This window comes from Rhynchophorus ferrugineus, unplaced genomic scaffold (assembly GCF_030347505.1).
Source record: "Rhynchophorus ferrugineus isolate W39M unplaced genomic scaffold, kcgeb_rfMv2 rfM14, whole genome shotgun sequence".
In the NCBI taxonomy this organism is placed as follows: Eukaryota; Metazoa; Arthropoda; class Insecta; order Coleoptera; family Curculionidae; genus Rhynchophorus; species Rhynchophorus ferrugineus.
In genome coordinates this window covers 105,165-127,472 of record NW_027472593.1, presented here as the reverse complement: position 1 = coordinate 127,472, position 22,308 = coordinate 105,165, and the positions used below count along the sequence as shown (strand labels likewise).

The 22,308-nt window shown below is 32.1% G+C and overlaps 2 protein-coding genes and 2 pseudogenes across 5 annotated transcripts in view; 1 reads left to right on the top strand and 3 right to left on the bottom strand.

Moving 5' to 3' along the window:
• LOC143205689 (eukaryotic translation elongation factor 2) overlaps positions 1 to 1,399 on the bottom strand; it is a 72,430-nt gene extending 71,031 nt beyond the window's left edge. The window contains exon 1 of one of the 2 annotated variants that reach the window (XM_076418787.1): positions 921 to 1,399. The gene's annotated coding sequence lies outside the window, so the exon portion shown is untranslated. The remainder of the gene's footprint in view (positions 1 to 920) is intronic. The other variant, XM_076418786.1, reaches the window with a different exon arrangement.
• Positions 1,400 to 2,077: 678 nt separating this feature from the next.
• LOC143205672 (uncharacterized) lies at positions 2,078 to 3,315 on the top strand. The gene is made up of 5 exons (XM_076418767.1): positions 2,078 to 2,248; positions 2,300 to 2,462; positions 2,516 to 2,647; positions 2,711 to 2,896; positions 2,958 to 3,315. The coding sequence occupies exons 1-5, from the start codon at positions 2,232 to 2,234 to the stop codon at positions 3,018 to 3,020; spliced, it is 561 nt and encodes a 186-aa protein (XP_076274882.1). The 5' UTR covers positions 2,078 to 2,231; the 3' UTR covers positions 3,021 to 3,315.
• Positions 3,316 to 4,605: 1,290 nt separating this feature from the next.
• Positions 4,606 to 8,191, bottom strand: LOC143205662 (eukaryotic translation elongation factor 2-like; annotated as a pseudogene). The gene is made up of 5 exons (XR_013007846.1): positions 8,052 to 8,191; positions 7,604 to 7,791; positions 7,023 to 7,423; positions 6,746 to 6,961; positions 4,606 to 6,394 (listed from the first exon to the last, which is right to left on the bottom strand). The product of XR_013007846.1 is annotated as a eukaryotic translation elongation factor 2-like (transcript).
• Positions 8,192 to 8,594: 403 nt separating this feature from the next.
• Positions 8,595 to 20,129, bottom strand: LOC143205659 (translation elongation factor 2-like; annotated as a pseudogene). The gene is made up of 5 exons (XR_013007844.1): positions 19,861 to 20,129; positions 10,047 to 11,241; positions 9,528 to 9,742; positions 8,927 to 9,338; positions 8,595 to 8,865 (listed from the first exon to the last, which is right to left on the bottom strand). The product of XR_013007844.1 is annotated as a translation elongation factor 2-like (transcript).
• Between the last annotated feature and the right edge of the window lie 2,179 nt (positions 20,130 to 22,308).

Here is a 22,308-nt window from a genome sequence, read left to right as displayed (position 1 = left end):
TTCTATCCTCTAGTAGATGTTTCTGCACCACAGTCATCATTATAATGAAATGCTATGTCTTGTTATCACACAACAGAGTAGGAATAGGGATTTTATGGAGATTTCTTTTGTTGTATAGTAGAACAATTAGTATTATTTGGTTTAAAATTTTTTAACCAACAACTAATTTCAGCATGGGCCTTTTTGCAATGATTGAGTACAAACGGATGACTTCTTTCTGGATTTAAATTAACTATTCGTATATTCCCAGAATTTTTTAGTTCTATGCAGAGTAAAAAGATATAGTCCGTATTCAATGTTACTTAATACAGTGCGTCAAAGTAGATCGTTGTGGTAAATGAATCAAGTGAAATTCTCCATAATCACTGAGAGATGGGCTATAACAAAATATAGATCGGTATTGTTAACCAATTACATAGAGGGCACCTGATGACTCATTCGCTAATCGAGACAGACGTGGTATCGGGACCGAGCGATGGGAATGCTGAGATGGACACTTTTTGGCTACAAAGGCCGACGCCTTGACCAGAAATCATATAGTTTCTTAGAGTCTCTCGAAGAGTTTTTTGCTGACGTAGTTGATATACGATTGTTATTGTAATCACCGTTGCAACACCTAGTATATTATCAAGATAGTGACCATTATAATATTTGAATTTGTATTTTGATTATTTGTATTTTATTTACCAAGAAATAAAAGTATTTCATACAGGACATTGACGCCAATTCAGAGAGTTGTTGCATTATAGACAAGTTAACTCGGAAATTATTTGTTAGTAAACCCAAGAATAAGGTCTGCTACATATTTTTCCTGTACTATTATATATAGCTTAACATTCAAATAGTAACTATGTACTGTATAGTATGTACCGGACTTTGACAGATTGACTTGCCTTAACAATTATAATGTTATCACTTACCCCTAATTTTTAGTTTAGATTAATTGCATATCCAAACCATTCTAGCTTGTGCATTAGAAGCACCAGATGAAGAATTTTACCACGCCATACAGCATTTTTACGCTAATTCAGTTATTTCCAGCTTCTGTTCTGATAAGACGAAAAGCAAAGTTTCTACACAGTCTGATTTTACCATTTTTGAAGGGGATAATCCATCGGCTATTTTATCACTGTCACCACTTATTTTAATAAAGAAATTTTTATTTAACTCACTGTTATAACCTCAGCACAGATGTTCTAGTCTTTAAAATGTTCATTATATTCTAACCTTATTTGTTTAAATAAGAGGCATTTATTCGACAAAAATACTACCTTATTGGTCCGACAGGTAAGACAAGGCAATGCGTTTCGATCAACGAACTAACGGAGACTGTTCTGGAACCATTCGGTGGTGCGGCACGGGAACATATCGACAACGTGCAGTCGACTTAATATCATTTTGATCTTGAATGGAAGATGTTGAATGTATTCCTTGTTGTATTCCTTTCACTTTCAAGGTCAACTTTTAAAAAAAGTATATGGATATAAGGGATGAATAAAATATAAATATTTTTTAACAGCTACTGCTACTGGAAAATACTTCGATATTTCACAAAAAATATGTAGATTTTTTAATAAAAAATAAAAATATTGATATATAGGCCGATGTTTTGTAAATACTGTAAAAAGTATATTAATAAGTATATTAGTATATAAAATTAAATATCCGTTTTCAAAGTATATTAATCGTTATGTTTCGATTATGTTTTACATTTTAGAAATGTTTTTTTTTCTAAGATCATGTTAGAAATAAAGTCAGTATTTTAAATTGCGATTTAACATACACACAGGGCAGGCCCAAAAAATATCGATATTATTTAAAGATTGTAAAATGTGCATTAAAGTATCGAATTTTTTAATAAATATTTTATTTTAATTAGTGTAGAGAAGCTAATCTTTTAAGGTTAAGTACCAAATTTAATAGTTTATTAAAAATGATTAAAAGGTTTTATAATATTTATGGAATAATTTATGTAACTATCGATACATCGGAAGTTACAATCGATTTTCTTTCATCATCTCTAGTTTATTCTTTGATCTTCCATATATGTAATCAATAAGAAAACAAAATATTTTGACAAAAGAATTTGATAAACAATGTTTGCTACCTTGAAATATTTCAAAGTTTAAGTGCATTTATTCACGTATAAACGTTTATAATTTAACTATTAACAATTTATATTAGTGTATATTTAAAATATCTTAAAAACATATAATACAGAAATTTAAACAATGGAGATATTAAGAGAGTAATGTATGACCTAAGAATTTAAAGATAATACTTAACCGATATTTTACAGTCCCAATGAAAAAGTTATTTGTCCTTACAATAACTCACATCACATAAGAGTATCAAGGATGGAATTAGATTTGAAGAAATGCAAAGCTGCTAACAGCGGGAATATTGTACTAGTCCCTTGTGATTATAATACATGTCACCGTGTACCACCAGAAGAATTAAATGTAAGGTGTATTATTTATTAAAGAAAACCGATACAGTACTTTTTTTATACTAGTTACACCATAGTATGTGCCCGGATAAAAAGTGTATAGAATTGCAGCTAATAAAAGAAGGCAGTGAAGTTGAAAAGGTGGTAACACCTCTAGAACCTATTAAGCTTGTACCAGTTGATGATAGTTGGGATAACGTAATTTATGATTTTAGAAAATCCTAATAATCTATAAATATTATAATTTTTTTGTATTTTTAGAGTGAGGGCCCAACTTATAATGCAGAGCAATATTGTCTCGAACATCAAGTATTGAGACGTTTAGACACAGAGTCTGCTTCAAAGAGACGGAATTTTCGGAATTCTGAAAGACAGAGAATAGGACAACTTACAGACACTGCCGTATCCAATAAATCCAAATTGAATAGTTGTCAGGATCGTCAAAATGTAATATGAATTTTTGAGTTTTTCTTCAAAATTTGACTTGCTTTGATTGGTTTCTTTTTAGGCAAACGTACCACAAACACCAGTGGTTTCATCACAAACAAAGACAAAACACCTGATGCAATAAGTGATGTAATAACGAAAAATTGGAAAAGTCCAAAAGCTATATTATCCAAACCAAATAAATTATGTTCTATTTTAAAATTTTATTATAAGTGTGCGATATGAAGTGTTTATGTGATTTATTGAAAATTCATTGTTTTATGTTATAAAAATGTGCTTAATGTATGTTTATTAACTATATATTATTTAATTATACAGTTGAAAAATATTTTTAGAGATAAATAGTCTATTCCTTGTAAAACTTATTCCGTATTTTATTTTTTTATTGTTAACATATTCATTAATTTTTTTATTTTATTACCTCGATTATCTATCATTTGGTGTTTTGATATGCCAATAAGTAGAAGCCTTGTTGAGTATCAAGGTCTGCTTGCATAGGATTAAAAATTAAATGCCTAAAAATTAGATAAATGTGTGTTATATTTTTTATGCGCCAAAAGTGATAAGCTATAAAATACATAGTAAGATATTAGACACTAAATGTATTCAAATTATTTTTTATCTTTCCGCTCAAAGTAATTTTATCAAAGAGGTTGGACAGTAGGAGGTAACAAGTGTTCGATAGTTTTACACAATGAAAATATATATTCTATTCTGAGATCGTGTTAGACAAAAATCATTAATTTAAGATGCGATTCAGAACACAAATACATAGAGCAACTGGAAAGAACATCGATATCTAATACAAATATATAGTTATATTTAGGAAAGTAAAGAGGGCTTGCAAAAGGGGCATACCTATGTGGGGTACTCCAACGATAAGAACAACCAATGCACGTGACAACAAATTAGCTGATGATATGAAGGGTAGCAAAAACTGGGGGCCATCACGAGCGACGTCGCTATGAACGTTTACTGCCAGGCTGCCAGCACAGGAGTAGCCAACCAATCGGTAGTCACCACAACAAAAAAAAGAAAACAGAAAAAGAGTCATTGAATATACCAGACCATTAAGAGAATTTAAAATGGTGTCTGGCAGCCAGACCTCACCGAAGGAATAAACTGCAGGTCACCCCAAAAAATAAAAAAATTGACTTCACAGAAGTTATAAAATACACAGTATGGAAAGTATAAAATGGAACTATAAAGAAAAAATCATCAACAAGGTAAGAAATTTTAAAAGATCAAGTAGTTAAGAGTATGTCTCCATTATAGAAAAACCAGAATAACAACCACCATATTCCAAAAGCAGGTCGGAGTGAAGTTTTGCGAGGTCAGGGTGGCCGAATTTTAGACACAAATAATTGATTAGAGACGCCTATATGGTAAATGCGCTTTTAAGCACGATTGCATAAATAAATGTTTTGCTGCCTTGAAATATAAATATGTAAAACGCTACGGAGCAAGATCGAGTTATAGCCTCACGGGCAGGATGAAGATTCCGGCATCTTAATTAATTCTGTGATGTGGCCATAACCGACTTATTCATAAAGTATAAATACAGAGCGGCTCAGCTGAATTCAGTATTTTAATTGCCCAATTACCTTCACCAAATCGGTTCTAAAAAATATTATAATGGATGCACATCGTCAGGAAAGTAATTTTAAAACTTTGTGTCATTTTTTATGGTCAAGCATTAAAACAAGTCATTTTTCCAAAAAAATTTATTAATTAATTATAAAATCTATGACAAGAAATATAATAGTTTATTGATGAATTAACGTTTGAAATTTAAATACTAAAAACGTTGATAACATTAATTGAATTTTACGATTCATATGAATGCTATAAAAAGACAACTTAATAAACCTAATGGACTCATTCTTCTACCCACGCCCACCGCACCTCTATCGGGTGGACCTTAAAATTGGACAAAACTGTCCTCTCAAGTTCACCGAACAGAGAGTGATTCTTATAGCTGTATTTTACGCCTTATTCCAGACCAGGCTCTAGCATACATGTATACCCAAATATATATTAAATTGCTCATCCTTTTTAAATGCTACAGTTCGTCGGATTGCAGCCTTCAACCAAAGTACTGTCAACCCCTACTGTCCAATTCCCCAATTCTCCTATAATTCGCTTTCTCCAGCAAGTTTGGACTCCCTCAAGTTGTTATATTTGGGATTTAAAAAGCAGATGCAGTCTGCCGTCTACTCTCTGATGAGAACGTGGATCACGCCCTTTTTATTTGTACTATAGAAAAAAATGGATTGTCATTAACGACGCGTTTACATTTTCTCCAAGTATTGACTGAGATCTGGAAAACTTTCTTTATTTTATATGTATCCTGAAAAACAACAAAATAAAATATTAGATATGTTAAAAAAGAATTTCGTATATTAGTACAGTACTAGCTTTTATAATAAATAAATAATCTGATAATTATGTTTCCAGAAAAATTATAATATTAAAACGGAAAATTCAATAATAAAACAGTTCGGTCAAATATTAGATATATGACTTATGGTATGGTTTTTGGTATATTTTTTAAACATATTAAACTTGAAGAAATATCTCCAAAAATTAAATTATAAATGCGAAACATTATAAATCATATTTTTCAACAAGCATGTTGACACATTGTGAAAACCAGCCAATTAAATCTATAGCAGAAATCAGGTAATTTTGGATATATTTTAATAAAACATTTGTTAATATAATAATTTTGTTAACGATTGTTAATGTTTTATTAGTTCCCCTATTCCAAATGGCCAAAAAGTAAGAATTCTTTAGATTCGAAAGTAATATACCATTAATATAACATATCTTGCGAATGTTACACATATAGTTGGACATATAATAATTGGGTGGATGCGCCTATATACTGAATCGGCTTATATATTGTTGAATAATTAAATGTTAAGAGTAGTTGCTTTGTATATAAAATCGTAAAAACGCTACGGCGCATGCTCGTGATAAAACCACCCGGATAAGATGAAGATCCCTCACTCTTGATTCATTTCTGTGTTGTGGCTTTAATCGAGATGTTTGTAAAGTATAAATATGCATGGACTAAGTTGTATCCAGTACTTTAATTACTCAAATACCTACAACAAGTCGATTCTAGAGAATATATTTATTTCCTAATAACTTCATAAAAGTTATTTGGAAACTATATAGTAGCCTAATTGTGATGGAAGAATTAATTTTTTTTAATAATAAAACACATGTTTACTTGCAGTTCATAATCAAGTCAAAAATTTTGTAGATGGGATTCAAAATGTACATGTAAAACGATCTTTTGTTACCAATATCCTATTTTTGGGTTGAAATATTCCTAACCCCATAGATTGTTAAACGTCAGAAAATTTGGTAAAGTTATTCAGCACCTAACAGCAATTTCAAATAGGTATGGTCCATCTTGTTCATGAACAAGTTCGGCTTAATACGTTCGTCGATAGCCTGACGTAACATAGTTTCCGTTTGTACACACACCTGAAATAATTCATTATTACAAAATTGTTTCTAACTTTATTAATAATTTATAGCGAATTAGCAGCATCAGTAGCACCAATCATTAACCAATGTCGGCCTGGGGCGGTTGGAGATGACATCACGATTAATTAAAATATAGCAAAGACACTACAATGTTTCCTACTTTAATTCGGAAGTTCTTGATAAATTGTCTTTACCACAGAAATATATTTAGATATGCGTTCTTGCATCTGTATTGAATTGCATTATGCATGTTTCTTTAGTAAAATTAATACAAAGTGAAGTAACACCAAAAATACATGCATAATTATTTAATTTATTATACAAATAATTATTTAGGATTTTACTTACCCCTAATACTATCTACTAGAACAAGAGCACCATCAGTTACACGAAGGGCACTATTGGGCCGGATTAAGTAACTTGAATTCACGCATGATCGATCCTCCTCCAAGGCCTTCAGAGAGATTTCTAAGTGGAACTCTCTGGCACCGGCAATGATGTTTTCCCTAGATTCTTCCATGACACATTGTACCATAAGGTCAGACTTAGCCATTCGTTTCAAACCTGAAGTCAAATAACACAGACTTTAGTGATGATCACATAATAAAAGCGAACATTTGCGTACCTTCTAAAAGTTTTAGTGAATCGGCCGGATTCTTGGGTTCCACAGCTACACGTACTACGATGACATTCAAGTTGCGTATGTTTGTGAATGTGGGGATGGGATCGGGCTTAACCAAAAATTGATCCACTCCGAACAGCCTGTAAATATTTCCAGATGGGACATCTTCAATAGCTTCTACATAACGACCCATCATGGGGATGGCTCCTTGAATTGTCTTTTCGTTTAAATCTTCTTTCTTGATGCCACATATTTAGGTCTTGGGATAGGGGCCTTCACGCCGTTGGCTACTTTACCGGAAAAAGACAGAAAAAAAAAGGTGTGGAAACGACCTTTATGAGAAGTGTCTACCATTTTGGACACATACATCGTTAGAGGACCGTTAGGGTCACAGTTCGTAATACCTTAAAACAAAAAAATGTATAGTAATTTGCATATACTAAAAAAATAATAAAAAATTGGTAATTGTTGTTCAGTTTATACCAATCATTCACAGTGAATAACCATAGAGTTGTAAACTACATATCGCCATGTACAAATAAATACAAAAATTTCAAGCCTTTTAAAAATCCATACATGTTTACCTTCGTATAACATTTCGATTCTGTATTTCTGAGCAGTTACAGGGGATGGCCCGTGAACGGTAATCATCTGAAGCAAAGTCTCACCAACAGGTAACCATGTCCGCCTAAATTGTTTTCCATCTTTATCCTCGTCTTCATATTTCAAGTTAGTGCGCAGTGTGGAGAGAAGGGCTTCATATTCTTCTTTCCTAAAATAAATATTTTAGTTACACCCAAAAACTACAAATATATAATGCATTCTCAATATAATAGCATGTCACCATAGGATATAAAGATAGAGGTAACGTGAAAGCATTTAATACCTAGGCATATAATTTTCTTACAACACACTGCCAACAATATGTTTATTTCCTAATAACTTCATAAAAATCATTTTGTAAACTATATAGTGGCCTAATTGTACTGGAAGAATTAATTTTTTTTAATAATAAAACACATGTTTATTTGCCGTTCATAATCAAGTCAAAAATTTTGTATATGGGATTCAAGAAGTACATGCAAAACCATCTTTTGCTATCATTATCCTGTTTTTGGATTGAAATATTCCTAACGCTATAGATTGTTAAACGTCAGAAAATTTGGTAAAGTTATTCAGCATCCAACTGCAATTTCAAATGGGTACTGTTCATGAACAAGATTAGCTTAATACGTTCGTCGATAGTCTGACGTAACATAGTTTCCATTTGTACACACCCCTGCAAATAATTCATTATTACAAAATTGTTTCTAACTTTATTCATAATTTATAGCGAATTAGCAGCATCAGTAGCACCAATCATTAACCAATGTCGGCCTGGGGCGGTTGGAGATGACATCGCGATTAATTAAAAGATTGAAAAGATACTACAAAATTCTTTTTTCGATGTTTCCTACTTTAATTAGGAAATTCTTAATAAGTTGTCTTTACTACAGTAATATATTTATATATGCATTATTTAAAATTTTAATTTTTGTTTAGTAAAATTAGTACAAAGTGAAGTAACACAAAAAATACTTCCATAATTATTTAATTTATTATACAAATAATTATTTAGAAATGTACTTATCTGTAATACAATCTACTACAACAAGAGCATAATCAGTTACACGAAGGGCACTATTGGGCCGGATTAAGTAACTTGAATTCACGCATGATCGATCCTCCCCCAAGGCCTTCAGAGAGATTTCTAAGTGGAGCTCTCTGTCACCGGCAATGATGTTTTCGCTAGATTCTTCAATGACACATTGTACCATAAGATCAGACCTAGCCAGACGTTTCAAACCTTAAGACAAATGACACAAACCTTAGTAATAATAATACAATAAAAGCGAACATTTGCGTACCTTCTACAGGTTTTGGTGAATCGGCCGGATTCTTGGGTTCCACAGCTACACGTACTACGAGAGTTACGCCGAATTTCATGAAATTCAAGATCTGCATGTTTGTGAATGTGGTGATGGTATCAGGCTTAACCAAAAATTGATCCACACCGAACAAAGTACAGATATTTCCACATGGAACATCTTCCATTGCTTCTAGATAACGACCAATCATGAGGATGGCTCCCTGAATTGTCTTCTCGTGTAAATCCTCTTTGTTGAGGCCATATAGTTAGGTCCCAGGATAGGGGCCTTCATACAGGTGGCTACTTTACCGGAAAAAACAGGACCAAAATCGTAGAAAATACCTTTATTAGAAGTGAGTACCATTTTAGACACATCATCATAGGACTGTTAGGATCACTGTTCTTAATACCTAAAAACAAAAAACAAAATATAGTCATTTGCAAATATTAAAAAAATAATAATAATAATTGGTAATTGTTGTTTAGTTTATACCAATCATTCACAGTGAGTCAGCCTAGAGTTGTAAACTACACATCATCATGTACAAATAAATACTAAAATTTAACACGTTTAAAAAATCCATATAGGTGACACATACCAAGAGCGGCTTCATGATCATGTGGACCTTCGTATAACATTTCCAATCTGTATTTCAGAGCAGTTACTGAGTATGGTAAGTGAACGGCAATCATCTGAAGCAAAGTCTCACCAACAGGTAACCATGTCCGCCTAAATTGTTTTCCATCCTTATCCTTGTCTTCATATTTCAAGTTAGTTGGCAGTGAGAAGAGAAGGGCTTCATATAATTCTTTCCTAAAATAAATATTTTAGTTACACCCAAGAACTCCAAATATATAATGCATTCTCGATATAATATTAATACGTTCGTCGATAGCCTGACGTAACATAATTTCCGTTTGTACACACACCTGAAATAATTCATTATTACAAAATTGTTTCTAACTTTATCCATAATTTATAGCGAATTAGCAGCATCAGTAGCACCAATCATTAACCAATGTCGGCCTGGGGCGGTAGGAGATGACATCACGATTAATTAAAAGATTGTAAAGACTACTTAGTGATAATCACACTATAAAAGCGAACATTTGCGTACCTTCTACAGGTTTTTCTGAATCGGTCGGATTCTTCTGTTCCACAGCTACACGTACTACGGAAGATAAGCTAAACTTCTTGACATTCAAGTTCTACTTGTTTGTGTATGTGGCGATGGCATCGGGCTTAACCAAAAATTGATCCAGACCGAACAAAGTGCAAATATTTCCAGATGGGACATATTCCATGGCCTCTATATAACGACCAATCATGAGGATGGCTCCCTGAATTGTCTTCTCGTGTAAATCCTCTTTGTTGAGGCCATATAGTTAGGTCCCAGGATAGGGGCCTTCATGCCGGTGGCTACTTTACCGGAAAAAACAGGACCAAAATCGTAGAAAATACCTTTATTAGAAGTGAGTACCATTTTAGACACATCATCATAGGAATCAGCCTAGAGTTGTAAATTACAAATCGTCACGTACAAATAAATACCAAAATTTAACGCGTTTTAAAAACCATATAGGTGACACATACCAAGAGCGGCTTCATCATCATGTGGACTTTCGTATAACATTTCCATTCTGTATTTCAAAGCCGTTACTGGGGATGGTAAGTGAACGGCAATCATCTGAAGCAAAGGCCCACAAGCAGGTAACCATGTCCAACTAAATTGTTTTCCATCCTTATCCTTGTCTTCATATTTCAAGTTAATGCGCAGTGTAGAGAGAATATTCTTCTTTCCTAAAATAAAAATTTTAGTTACACCCAAGAGCTAAAAATATATAATGCATTCTGGATATAACAGCTTGTCACCATAGGATATAAAGATAGAGGTAACATGAAAGAGTTTAATACCTAGGCTAATAATTTTCTTCCAATGCACTGCCAACAATATATTTATTTCCTAATGACTTCATAAAAGTTATTTTGTAAACTGTATAGTGGCCTAATTGTGCTGGAAGAATTTTTTTTTAATAATAAAACAGATGTTTACTTGCAGTTCATAATCAAGTCAAAAATTTTGTAGATGGATTCAAGATGTACATATAAAACGATCTTTTGTGATTATTGTTCTGTTTTTGGGTTGAAATATTCCTAAGCCCATAGATTGTTAATCGTCAGAAAGTTTGGTAAAGTTATTCAGCATCCAACTGCAATTTCAAATGGGTACGGTCCATCTTGTTCATGAACAAGATTGGCTTAATACGTTCGTCGATAGCCTGACGTCACATAGTTTCCGGTTGTACACACACCTGCAAATAATTCATTATTACAAAATTGTTTCTAACTTAATTCATAATTTATAGCGAATTAGCAGCATCAGTAGCACCAATCATTAACCGATGATGGCCTGGGGCCGTTGGATATGACAACACGATTAATTAAAAGATTGTAAAGACACTACAATGTTTCCTACTGTAATTCGGAAGTTCTTAATAAATTGTCTTTACCACAGATATATATTTAGATATGCGTTATTGCATTTGCATTGAATTGCATTATGCATGTTCTTTAGTAAAATTAATACAAAGTGAAGTAACACCAAAAATACATACATAATTATTTAATTTATTATACAAATAATTATTTAGGAATTTACTTATCCGAAACACAATCTACTACAAGAGCACCATCAGTTATACGAAGGGCAGTAGGTACTTCAGAACGGAAATCTATGTGCCCAGAGGAACCAATCAAATTAATCAAGAAAACTTTCTATTCTTTTTCGCGTTAATCAATATTATTTATGAAAAAAGTTAGTATTTTTGTTATAACAAATACCCAGTTTTATTTTAAAGAGATAAAGCTTCAGAATCACTAATCAAAATTATCACATAAGTTCAGTGGTTTGTAAATTTCGTCGTTCAATATTTCAAAAGACTACATATTCTTAATATGCTTATAAATCTGTCTTGTTAATTTTTTCCGGTGTCTGTAAAATGTATTTCTCTAACTTCGGCACCAGCAATAATAACAGTTTTTGCTACTAAGGAGTCTGTTAAAAATGATTTTCCGTTATCTACGTGAGCTATGACGGATATATTACGGATGTTTCGTTTTTTGACCATCATGGCACAAATTTCATCTGCTGTAAAATTCACCTATATCAAAAATAAATGTCAAGAATTCGTAATATTTAAAAACATAAAACAAATTTCTGTAATAACAGAAGAGAGCTCATACTATTGTTTGTATATTAAAATAAAGTTCAACCGTCTGGTGTATTTTATGCTATTGATTTAAAATGAAATTTTCTTGTAGTTATTAAACTAAGTGTCAATCCCATGTATATTCTTACTATATTTGAAATAACTGGAGTAATAAAAATAATATAATTCTCAATTTTATAATAGAAATCTATTCAAAATAATTTATTGTTAACTAATTCACAAATATGTAAACATTTAAACTACATAGTTATTATATATAGTTACTACTTAGTTACTATATATATTATATACATTATGCATTTCATACTGTTGTGTAATGTTCAAAATCGAAGCAGTCCAACTAACAATCCATTTAAATCCAAATTAAAACGAAGCAACACAACACCCGGTAGATATTTTAATTCAAATTATTATCTTTCCTTCTTAATTTTTAAGCAGATCTTCAGTAAACTGAAAACTGTGCGGATCAAAAGTTCCAACAGATAATGTATTTTGGGGCATTCCAATAGCGATGAGACGTAATTTCACATTTCATGTTCCAGGAAATTGCGAAAAGTTACAAATGTAAATTGTGCTGCTCTCTCTGTTATATCTCTTCGTGGTATATTGTATTCCTTTTAGTATTTTGTAGAAAATTGTCTATCTGTAGTCATGTCTGTGTAGTAGTGCGTCTGTAGTTGTTTGTTTATTACGAGATAACGCCAAAAGCATTTTTAAAATTATATCCGTTATGATCAGAACTTGAGTATAACCCTTGTTTTTGATCGAAAGAACCTCATAATCAGTATCTCAAGCATATCAACATATTTTTCACTCTTCATGGAATTTTCCCAATACGCATCACATATACAACAGCTGCTGCGAATACATCTTAGGAAAACGAAATAAAGGAACATTTTAACGTTTTTAAAACATTTTTTGTATTTTTTCGCCATCTATATTAATACTAATCATCTATATTAATATACTTCAGATCTATCGTAGTTTTCGGAATATAAATAGGTCATACCTTATTTCCAACCCATCAGTAGTTTTATATATTTTAAAATTGGTTTTACTGATCACATTCCAGTTTATGACGACATCTAATTCCTGGAGCAAAGCCTTATCATGTACAACAAATATATAAAAATATCAATTGGGCCGCCCGTAAAACTCCTGTAAGTTCACAGGTGCCGACATTGAATACCCTCTTTGTTCCTCGACTTGAAAAGATCTGCATCATAAGCTTTATGTCTGTCGATTTCTCGGAAATTTGTTGTTTGTAGGATGTTTCTGCACCACTGTCATCATTATAATGAAATGCTATGTCTTGTTATCACACAACAGAGTAGGAATAGGGAATTTACGGAGATTTCTTTTGTTCTATAGTAGAACAATTAGTATTATTTAGCTTAAAATTTTTTAACCGATAATTAATTTCCGACAGAACAGGAAGAATGAGGGACGGTGCTTTGAACTTGCTTAAAATTCTTTTCTTTCTTAATTTAAATTAACTATTTCTTATATTCCCATAATTTTTTATTTCTACTGCCGCTTCAGATTAAAAAGACATAGTCCCTATTCAATGATTCTGAATACAGTGCATCAAAATATGTCGTTGTGGTAAATGAATCAAGTGAAATTTTCCATAATCACTAAGAGATGGACCGTAAGAAAATATAGATTGGCATTGTTGACCAATAACATAGAGGGCACCTAATGACTCATTCGCTAATCGAGGGGGACGTGGTAACGGGTCCGAACGATGGGAATGCTGAGATGTACACTTTTGGATACAAAGGACGACGCCTTGACCGGATATAGTTTCTTAGAGTCTCTCGAAGAGTATCTTACTGACGTAGTTGATATACGATTGTTATTGTAATCACCGTACAACACCGTGCAACCCCTAGTATATTATCAAGATTGTGACCATTATAATGTTTGTTGAATATTTGTATTTTAATTACCAATAAATAGAAGTATTTCTTACAGGACATTGACACCATATCAGAGAGTGGTTACATTATAGGCAAGTTAACTCGGAGATTATTTATAGCTAACTCAAGAATAAGCTCTACTACATTCTTTCCCTCTACTATTATATATAGATTGACATTCAAATAGTAACAATGTACCGGAATTTGATAGATTGACTTGCCTTAACAATTACAATGTTATCTCTTAGCCCTAATTTGTAGTTTAGATTTTTGACAAACAAATTATGACATCATGATTGACGGCACAGCTTGTGCATTAGAAGCATCAGATGAGGAAGTTTACCACGCCATGCAGCATTTTTACGCTAATTCAGTTATTTCTAGCTTCTATTATGATTAGACGATAAGCAAAGTTCCTACACAGTCTGATTTTACCATTTTGACGGGGATGGTCCAGAGGCTATTTTATCACTGTCACCACTTATGTTAATAAAGTAATTCTTATTTAACTCACTATTACAACCTCAGCACAAATGTTATAGCCTTTGAAATGTTCGTTATATTCTAACGTTAAGTTTTGGCGTAATGTTTCGCCACGTCCAACATGTAAATGTCGCTACCTTTAACACATTTCTTGTTTTATTCGCTATGCTAAGAGCAGCGACGGAATCCCTACGTAGAGAACAGTGTGGTCAGCTTTTTATAACGTTTATAGATTAATTTATTATTTTATTTTATTACTAGGTGCAAGTCCGTAGCTGAAATGCATTCCCGTTCTAGGAGGTGTTTTGTGCCCGGATGCATAGATAGTGAGGAAATGCATCATTGTTTTCCATTAAAAAAGCGATTCTTAAGAAATGAGTAGAAAACTTTCAAAATCCTAAACTGGTTGGTTAAACATGAGGCATAATTTATTATCGTTACCACGTGAGAGATTTTTGTGATACATTTAAACCTTCCTTTAAGTACTTATGAACAATTTAGTGATGGTGAAAATAATACCACGAGCCCAGAACATGTACAAATGGAAGTGGATCAAAATCAAAATTATATAGAGGGTAAATTGAAGGACTCAGTCACATTTCTGTTTATAATTGTTACCATTAATTTCAAAACTGTCTTACTTGGTAGTACCTATTTTCATCATTCCAGGCCCGCAACCAGGGTGTTCGAAGCAAGTATCATCGACACTTGAACAAACTCCAAAAGGTAATGGTAAAGTTTGTATTCATTCAGCTAGTATCCCCCTTTCTGCTCATTTGTACTGTTAATTACTTGACTATAACTTCAGTCCAGATGTTCCTATAAGAGCAAACAAAGTTTTACGTTGTACCGTAGTGTATCAAGAGACAAGACAATATCTCGTGTCCCAAACTCTAACTAAATTTTTTAATATACTGTCAGTAGTTCTTTCAGCTAGATCTTAAATTATTCAGCGATTTTGCTATGTCGATAACATAACAAATTTTTTATAGATATGTCACACTGTGGTATACTGAGTATACCACAGTTGGACCACATCGAAAACCGAACTTAAGTTCCCTTCACGGTTTATCACTTGTTCGCTTCGGAAAACCTATCTAAGCTCCTTAGATTGCTTGAAATCCTTAATTTAGATGATATCATATATGAACATGATATCACCAAAGATATGAAACCATGAACATAGAAAAATATGAATATTTTTTCGGCAGCCCTATGGCAGAGTCGTTATTCCCTTGGTGGAACCAATTCAGTACATCTTGTTCTTGAAATAATATATTTTAGTTTTAAATTTGAAATGAATTAAAAGTATATTTTTATCCCTAAATAAATCAAATGCATCATAAGCTATAAAAATTCAAATGGTTAATAAATAATAGTTTAAATAACAAAGCCGGTATGGCTAAATCAGTAGGCAACAATGATATTCCCAGAATTGAAAGAAACATCAGCCTTCTTCATTCCTTCAGAAACCTTCATTTCTAAAATTCGAATGGCACACCATTGAATATCCGCAGCCTTTACATCACTATCAGTGATCTGAAGCACGTTTCATTTCGAATTAGGTACAAGTGAGAGGATTTTCTCAATCATGCACAAATTTTCTGCAGAATATTACCAATGTCTCTAAATAAATGTATATCTCAACGAATTATTGCTCTCATAAACATATTAAATTAGATCAATTTAAAATTCAACGATTAATTTATACTATAAAAAGAATAACATATTTTTCAGAATATATCCCTAGATTAAATAGAAGTTAGGTTAGTTCATTCAGTTATTTGTAATGTCACAATTGCAAACTTAGGCAACACTCGCAAATTTCTTCAAATGTTTTTAAATTAAAAAGGTCCTATATAAAACGACACAATTTAAAATATAAACTCTTATACCTAAAAAATCATATACTTAATATGCCTGTAATAATATATTTGTTTATATTAAAGTTAATAGAGCATACAAATTGCATATAGAACTAATACTAATTTAAAAACAACAATCTTATAACAATTTGACAGTTGCCATGGTATCATAAAACATTCTCCATACTTGATATATATTATTCGCAATTGAAATGACAGAAGTGACAGTGACAGAAGGTAGTATATAAGTAGAGATTATAAGAGTAGTGTACTTTTTAAGTATATAAGAGTGTTAATTGAAATAATATAAGTAAAAAGTGAAATGTCGAATAAAAAAGTTTATGTAGTTAAATTGGCATCAATTAACTCAGCGAACCGACAAAATATGGATAACGAATTAAGCCGACATGTTGTCCTAGACGCAGTGAGTAAGACCGAAACGTTACCAGAATTGCAAGAACCACCATGTTCTCCAGTTGTAAAATTTGGATGGCACACAATAGACCTGCAGCATTTGCCTTACATCATTGTCGGTGATTTAAAATATGTCTCCGTTAGAATTATAAAACATAGGTTGTGTAATAATTTTACGAAGTTTTCACCAGAAGTCCACCAGTGTTTTCAAGTAAACTATGATCCTCTGAATAAATGGGAAGCGTGTTTATTTAATGAGATTAATTTGCAACATTGCGATGGTCAATTTGGAAAACTTTTATTCATAGAAGGCAGAGATACGAAGATGTTGTTGGAGGACTTTCTGCACATGTACGATTTTCTCAAATTCTGCGGTAGAATTATGTTCGCTTTAAGTAAAAACATGCACAATGATATAAACGAGGATTCCTGCGGATTTCTACAAATTGACGAAAACAAATTTATACCCTTTGTGGTAAGAAATGGCGAAAAATATTCACCGATGTTCTGTTTCGAAGGAACCTGCTGGCAGCTGAAAGACAAGTTCGTGAAGGTCACCAAATGGGAGTTAACTTATTTGCGGTTTTTGTTTAGGCTTCAGGGCCTAGAGAAAGAAGATGTTCAACTAAGTTCTTGTGATTTAGTGAATATTGTGGATGTTAGCCAATATTTTGATCAAGAAAGCTTCGTTCCCAAATGGCCCGTTGTAGATTGCACTTGGATGAGTGTAGGCAGTCAAATGAATGGAAATGTTAAATAAATAAAAATTTTTAGTCAGTAACATTCCAAATCTTATTATAGGCTGTTAAATTAGTATTAAGTTCACTAATATTTTTCTTATAAGAAATTAAAATTTTTTGTTCTATTATGTGAAATTTGTTTTTTCATCAATAAACGTACTATGTTAATTACTGCTTATTATTTTTGAACAAATTATAGTGGTCCATAAAACCTGCTCGGATGCATGTCCATATAGCCTAATGTTTCTCTGAGTTTATGTTTAGATTTCAGGTTAGATTCAATTATTCGGCTTTTTTCAGTTACAGAGTTGAAATATCAACTATGGCATTTTATTTATCATTAAGTGAGATAGTTAGAGGTGGTTTTGAACAAGTTGTGAATTCTTGCAATTTATAAAACCTCAAGTAGATGACTCATTTGATAACAGCTGTTGGTAAGTCATATCTAAAATTAACTACAGATTCGTCATCGCCACTGTCATCTACTCGTTTGAACGAGGAATATAGCTGATTACAAATTACTTACAAATATATAATTTGAAAACAAAATCAAAATAATCGGTATATCAAAAACATTGATGATATAACAACAATGGCTTATTTTTGTTCATTTGTACGTTTATTTTTTCTTTTATATACTGGTATTTTGATTATAGTAATATAACATGGCATAAAAGGTAAATAGTGATAAATAAAGAGAAATATCATATACAATAAGGATTATTATTAAGAAAAAAAAGGTTATAATTAAGAATGGTTAAATATTTGGGCTGAGTTATATGTATCAAAACTATTAAAACAAACGCAAAAATTAACATATGTTTATAACGAAATATTTTAAAATTAACAAAGCACTATATAATATAACACACCAACATACACATAATATTAAATAATAAATAATCATTAACTTATAGAATTTTCTTATTCCTTGTGGAATAGTGTCCAATGGGCCCTTCAAAATATAAACTCAAGCTCCTAAAATATTCGCAATAAAATTTGTAAATAGAATATAGAAATGAATAAAATCACCTTTATAACAACAATACTAATTTGATGTAAAATCAAGTGGCTGGTGATGAATTTTTGTTATTGTTATATGTCTCCGTTCGAATTATAAATGAGAGAATTTTCTCCACGATGAACAAATATTCACCAGAAGTTTGTCAGAGCCTTCGAGTAAATTGTTATCCCCTTAGCGAATACGAAGCTTTTTTATTTAATGAGATCAATTTTAAACATTGTGACGGTTCATCTGGGAAGCTTTTATTCGTAGAAGGCAAAGATAGAAAAATATTGATGGAAGACTTTCTGCAGACGTATAATTTTCTGAAATTCTACACCAGGATCATGTTCGTTTTGATTAATAATATATGTAATGACATACATGAAGATTGCTGTGGATTCCTGCAGATTAATGTAGATAATTTGGTACTTTTCGTGGTGAGAAACGGCGAAGGGTATGCCCCGGTATTCTATTTCAAAGGCGACTGTTTGTAGTTGAAAAACAAGTTCATAAAGGCCACCAAATGGGAAATGACATATTTTCAGTTTTTATTCAGACTTGAAGACCTGAAGAAAGAATTCCTCGATCTCAATTCCTGTGATATAGTGAATATTACCGATATTAGGCCGTATTTTAATCCCCAGACCACTTTTGTTCTCATGTGGCCTATCACAGACTGTGCTTGGATAAAAATAGGCAATCTGATGAAGACAAATGAAAACACTCAATAGAAGGAAGGCTGAAATTCTTTAGCTAGTAAGGTTAGAAATGTTATTAGGTGTTACGAGCTTTTTAACAAGTATTACTAGATTTATATATATTGTTCTTATAAGGAAATAGAAATATTATAGTATTAAATTTTATATTTATATTTTATTCGAAACATAATACTGACGAAACATTATAGGAAAATTTGAAGTCAGCGTCATCTGTCGTTAAAATATTGAAATATTTGAGCACTAGTTAGGAATCACTATTGGGTCTAGTATGACTGTATCATTTCCCATCACATCATAATACAAACTGTCCAATTTTTTTTAACTTAGATGATGATTCATAAATAAATTGATATAACAAATAATATTTTAAGGTATATCAAAATAATTGAAAAATTGGGTGTAATTAGTATGTAAAAATATATATGAGTTGAAATGAAATAACAAAAATAACTTCTAATTTGGATTTTTTCAGTTCTTCTGTCATATAATCGATATTTATAATCATTTATCTAGCATCAATCATTAATGAACTTCAGTCTAGGTAAGATTTACCTCGGATACAAGTGTAAAAGTACATGTCCCAATTCAAAGCACAAATATCAAAATCAAATAGTTCCCGGTCGCTCTTTCTCATTTCTTTCCATAGCGTTTTCACGTTGCTGTTCTCAAACTTCCACTCCTTTGTAGCATAGTAACTTAATATATCTACAATTTGATTTATCTTCTTGTAATTCTCTCTGGCTCTACAACATAATATAGACATTTTCAAATAATGTTTTACATATTTTTCAGATATTTTTGGGTTTATATTGGGTTGACAAGAAAACATTTTACATATGTATGTAAATAGTATGTACAACACTGAACGTCTCTTTTTTACTAAATAGTGTTTATCTGTTCCCCACGGTCCAAGAGATGATTTCGGAAGAAATCCGGTCTTACCCAGCTTGGTTACCGGCGTGGCTGATCGCAGTCACAGATTTTCTTTTTCGTATTATAAATAGTCAAAAACATAAATTTACCCAGCATGATTCGAAACTGCTACTATCGCAACAGTAAGAGGGCCTTCCTGTCGCCCTTGACCACTGTGCCAACCAAGCCGGCCCTTTAGATTTTGTTTATGGCGTGAAGAATTCACAATCAAGATATACATAGCTCGATATCTCTGAAGACAAAAATATTCTCACATTGAAGTTTTTGTAGGACAATTAAATAATGAGGTTAAATGGTTAAACTTTTGGAAGTTGCAATTCAACCCAAAGAAAACCCAGGCCGTTATAATCCACAGAGAATCCTGTATCCTCCCACGTGTAGAAAAAGCAAATTGTCTCTAATAATTATGGTTCTCTATAAGACATACTCCTTTATTTAGACGGGTTTTAGTAGTCTAAGTACATCGGCCATGAAGAGATGAACAAATTTAGAAATAGCGGAGAAAAAAATTTGAGCGCCTCATATACAGAATTACTCAAATACATTAGTGCAAAGGTTCAAAAGGAATTTTTCACTCATCCCTTTTCAAAAATTCACCGTAGTATAATCGCAAAATTCCTATACCAAATCCTTATCAACACCAAACACGCGTTCCACATCAACAAGGACTTTAATCAGCTGACCAAACAGAATTCCAAAAAAAGCAGAGTTTATTAAATAAAATAAAGGTTCCTATGGTCTTGAAAAGGGAACGAAAAATTGAAAATGCACATATGTTTGTCTATAATATCTAAGTTAATTATTCTTTATTAGTTATCCGTACAAATTCGTTCAGTTTGCTTTTTAAAGACTAACCATATCATATGAGAAGCCGTAGAGATTAGTTATTAGAGTCTTCAGACCACAGGTGGAGGTCGCGGGTTCGATTCCCGGTGGAAACAACGACTTTTCGTGGGTGTTCTAGTTTGGTTAATGCCTGTCAAATCAGTTAGGTTAGGTAGCGGACCCCGGTGCCTGAAGCATTTCTTATTTTCAATCATTGTTCCTTTATTCATATTTTTCCTCAAACAGACTGCAACTTTACTTGACATGCCCATTATAATACTTAATATAATAACTGCATAATTTGTTGAGCAAATATCTAACACCAAAAAGAGAAAAACATAATGTTTTTATCAAGAAAATTAATCCGACTTCAAAAAATAAATAAGGAACACAGATAAGGTTTTTGTTTATTTTTATTTAGTTATTACAAGGATTATTATATACATATTTCAAATATTCTTTTTGCAATGGTTAAGTACAAATGGATGACTTTACAATGATGACAGAACAGAAAGAAGGCTGGTGCTTTTATTAACTTAAATTAACTTTTCATATATTCCCAGAATTTTTCAATGATGCTGCATACAGTGCATCAAAATAGGTCGTTGTGGTAAATGAATCAAGTGAAATTTTCCATAGTCACTAAGAGATGGACCGTAAGAAAATATAGATCGGCATTGTTGACCAATTACATAGAGGGCACCTAATGACTCATTCGCTAATCGAGGCGGACGTGGTAACGGGTCGGAACGATGGGAATGCTGAGATGTACATTTTTCGGATACAACGGACGACGCCTTGACCGGAATTCATATAGGTTCTTGGAGTCTCTCGAAGAAGATCTTGCTGACGTAGTTGATATACGATTGTTATTGTAATCACCGTTGCAACCCCTAGTATATTATCAAGATTGTGACCATTATAATGTTTGTTGAATATTTGTATTTTATTTATCAAGAAATAAAAGTATTTCTTACAGGACATTGACACCGTATCAGAGAGTGGTTGCATTATAGGCAAGTTAACTGGGAGATTATTTATAGCAAACCCAAGAATAAGGTCAATTACATTCTTTACCTGTACTATTATATATAGCTTGACATTCAAATAGTAACAATGTACCGGAATTTGATAGATTCACTTGTCTTAATAATTACAATGTTATCACTTACAATTTGTAGTTTAGATTTTTGACAAACAAATTTTGACATCATAGTTGACGGCACAGCTTGTGCACTAGAA

Coding starts and splice junctions, on each gene's coding strand:
- LOC143205672 (XM_076418767.1), top strand. Junction 2,463..2,515: donor TACCACCAGAAGAATTAAAT/GTAAGGTGTATT, acceptor TTTTTATACTAG/TTACACCATAGTATGTGCCC. Junction 2,648..2,710: donor TTGATGATAGTTGGGATAAC/GTAATTTATGAT, acceptor TTGTATTTTTAG/AGTGAGGGCCCAACTTATAA.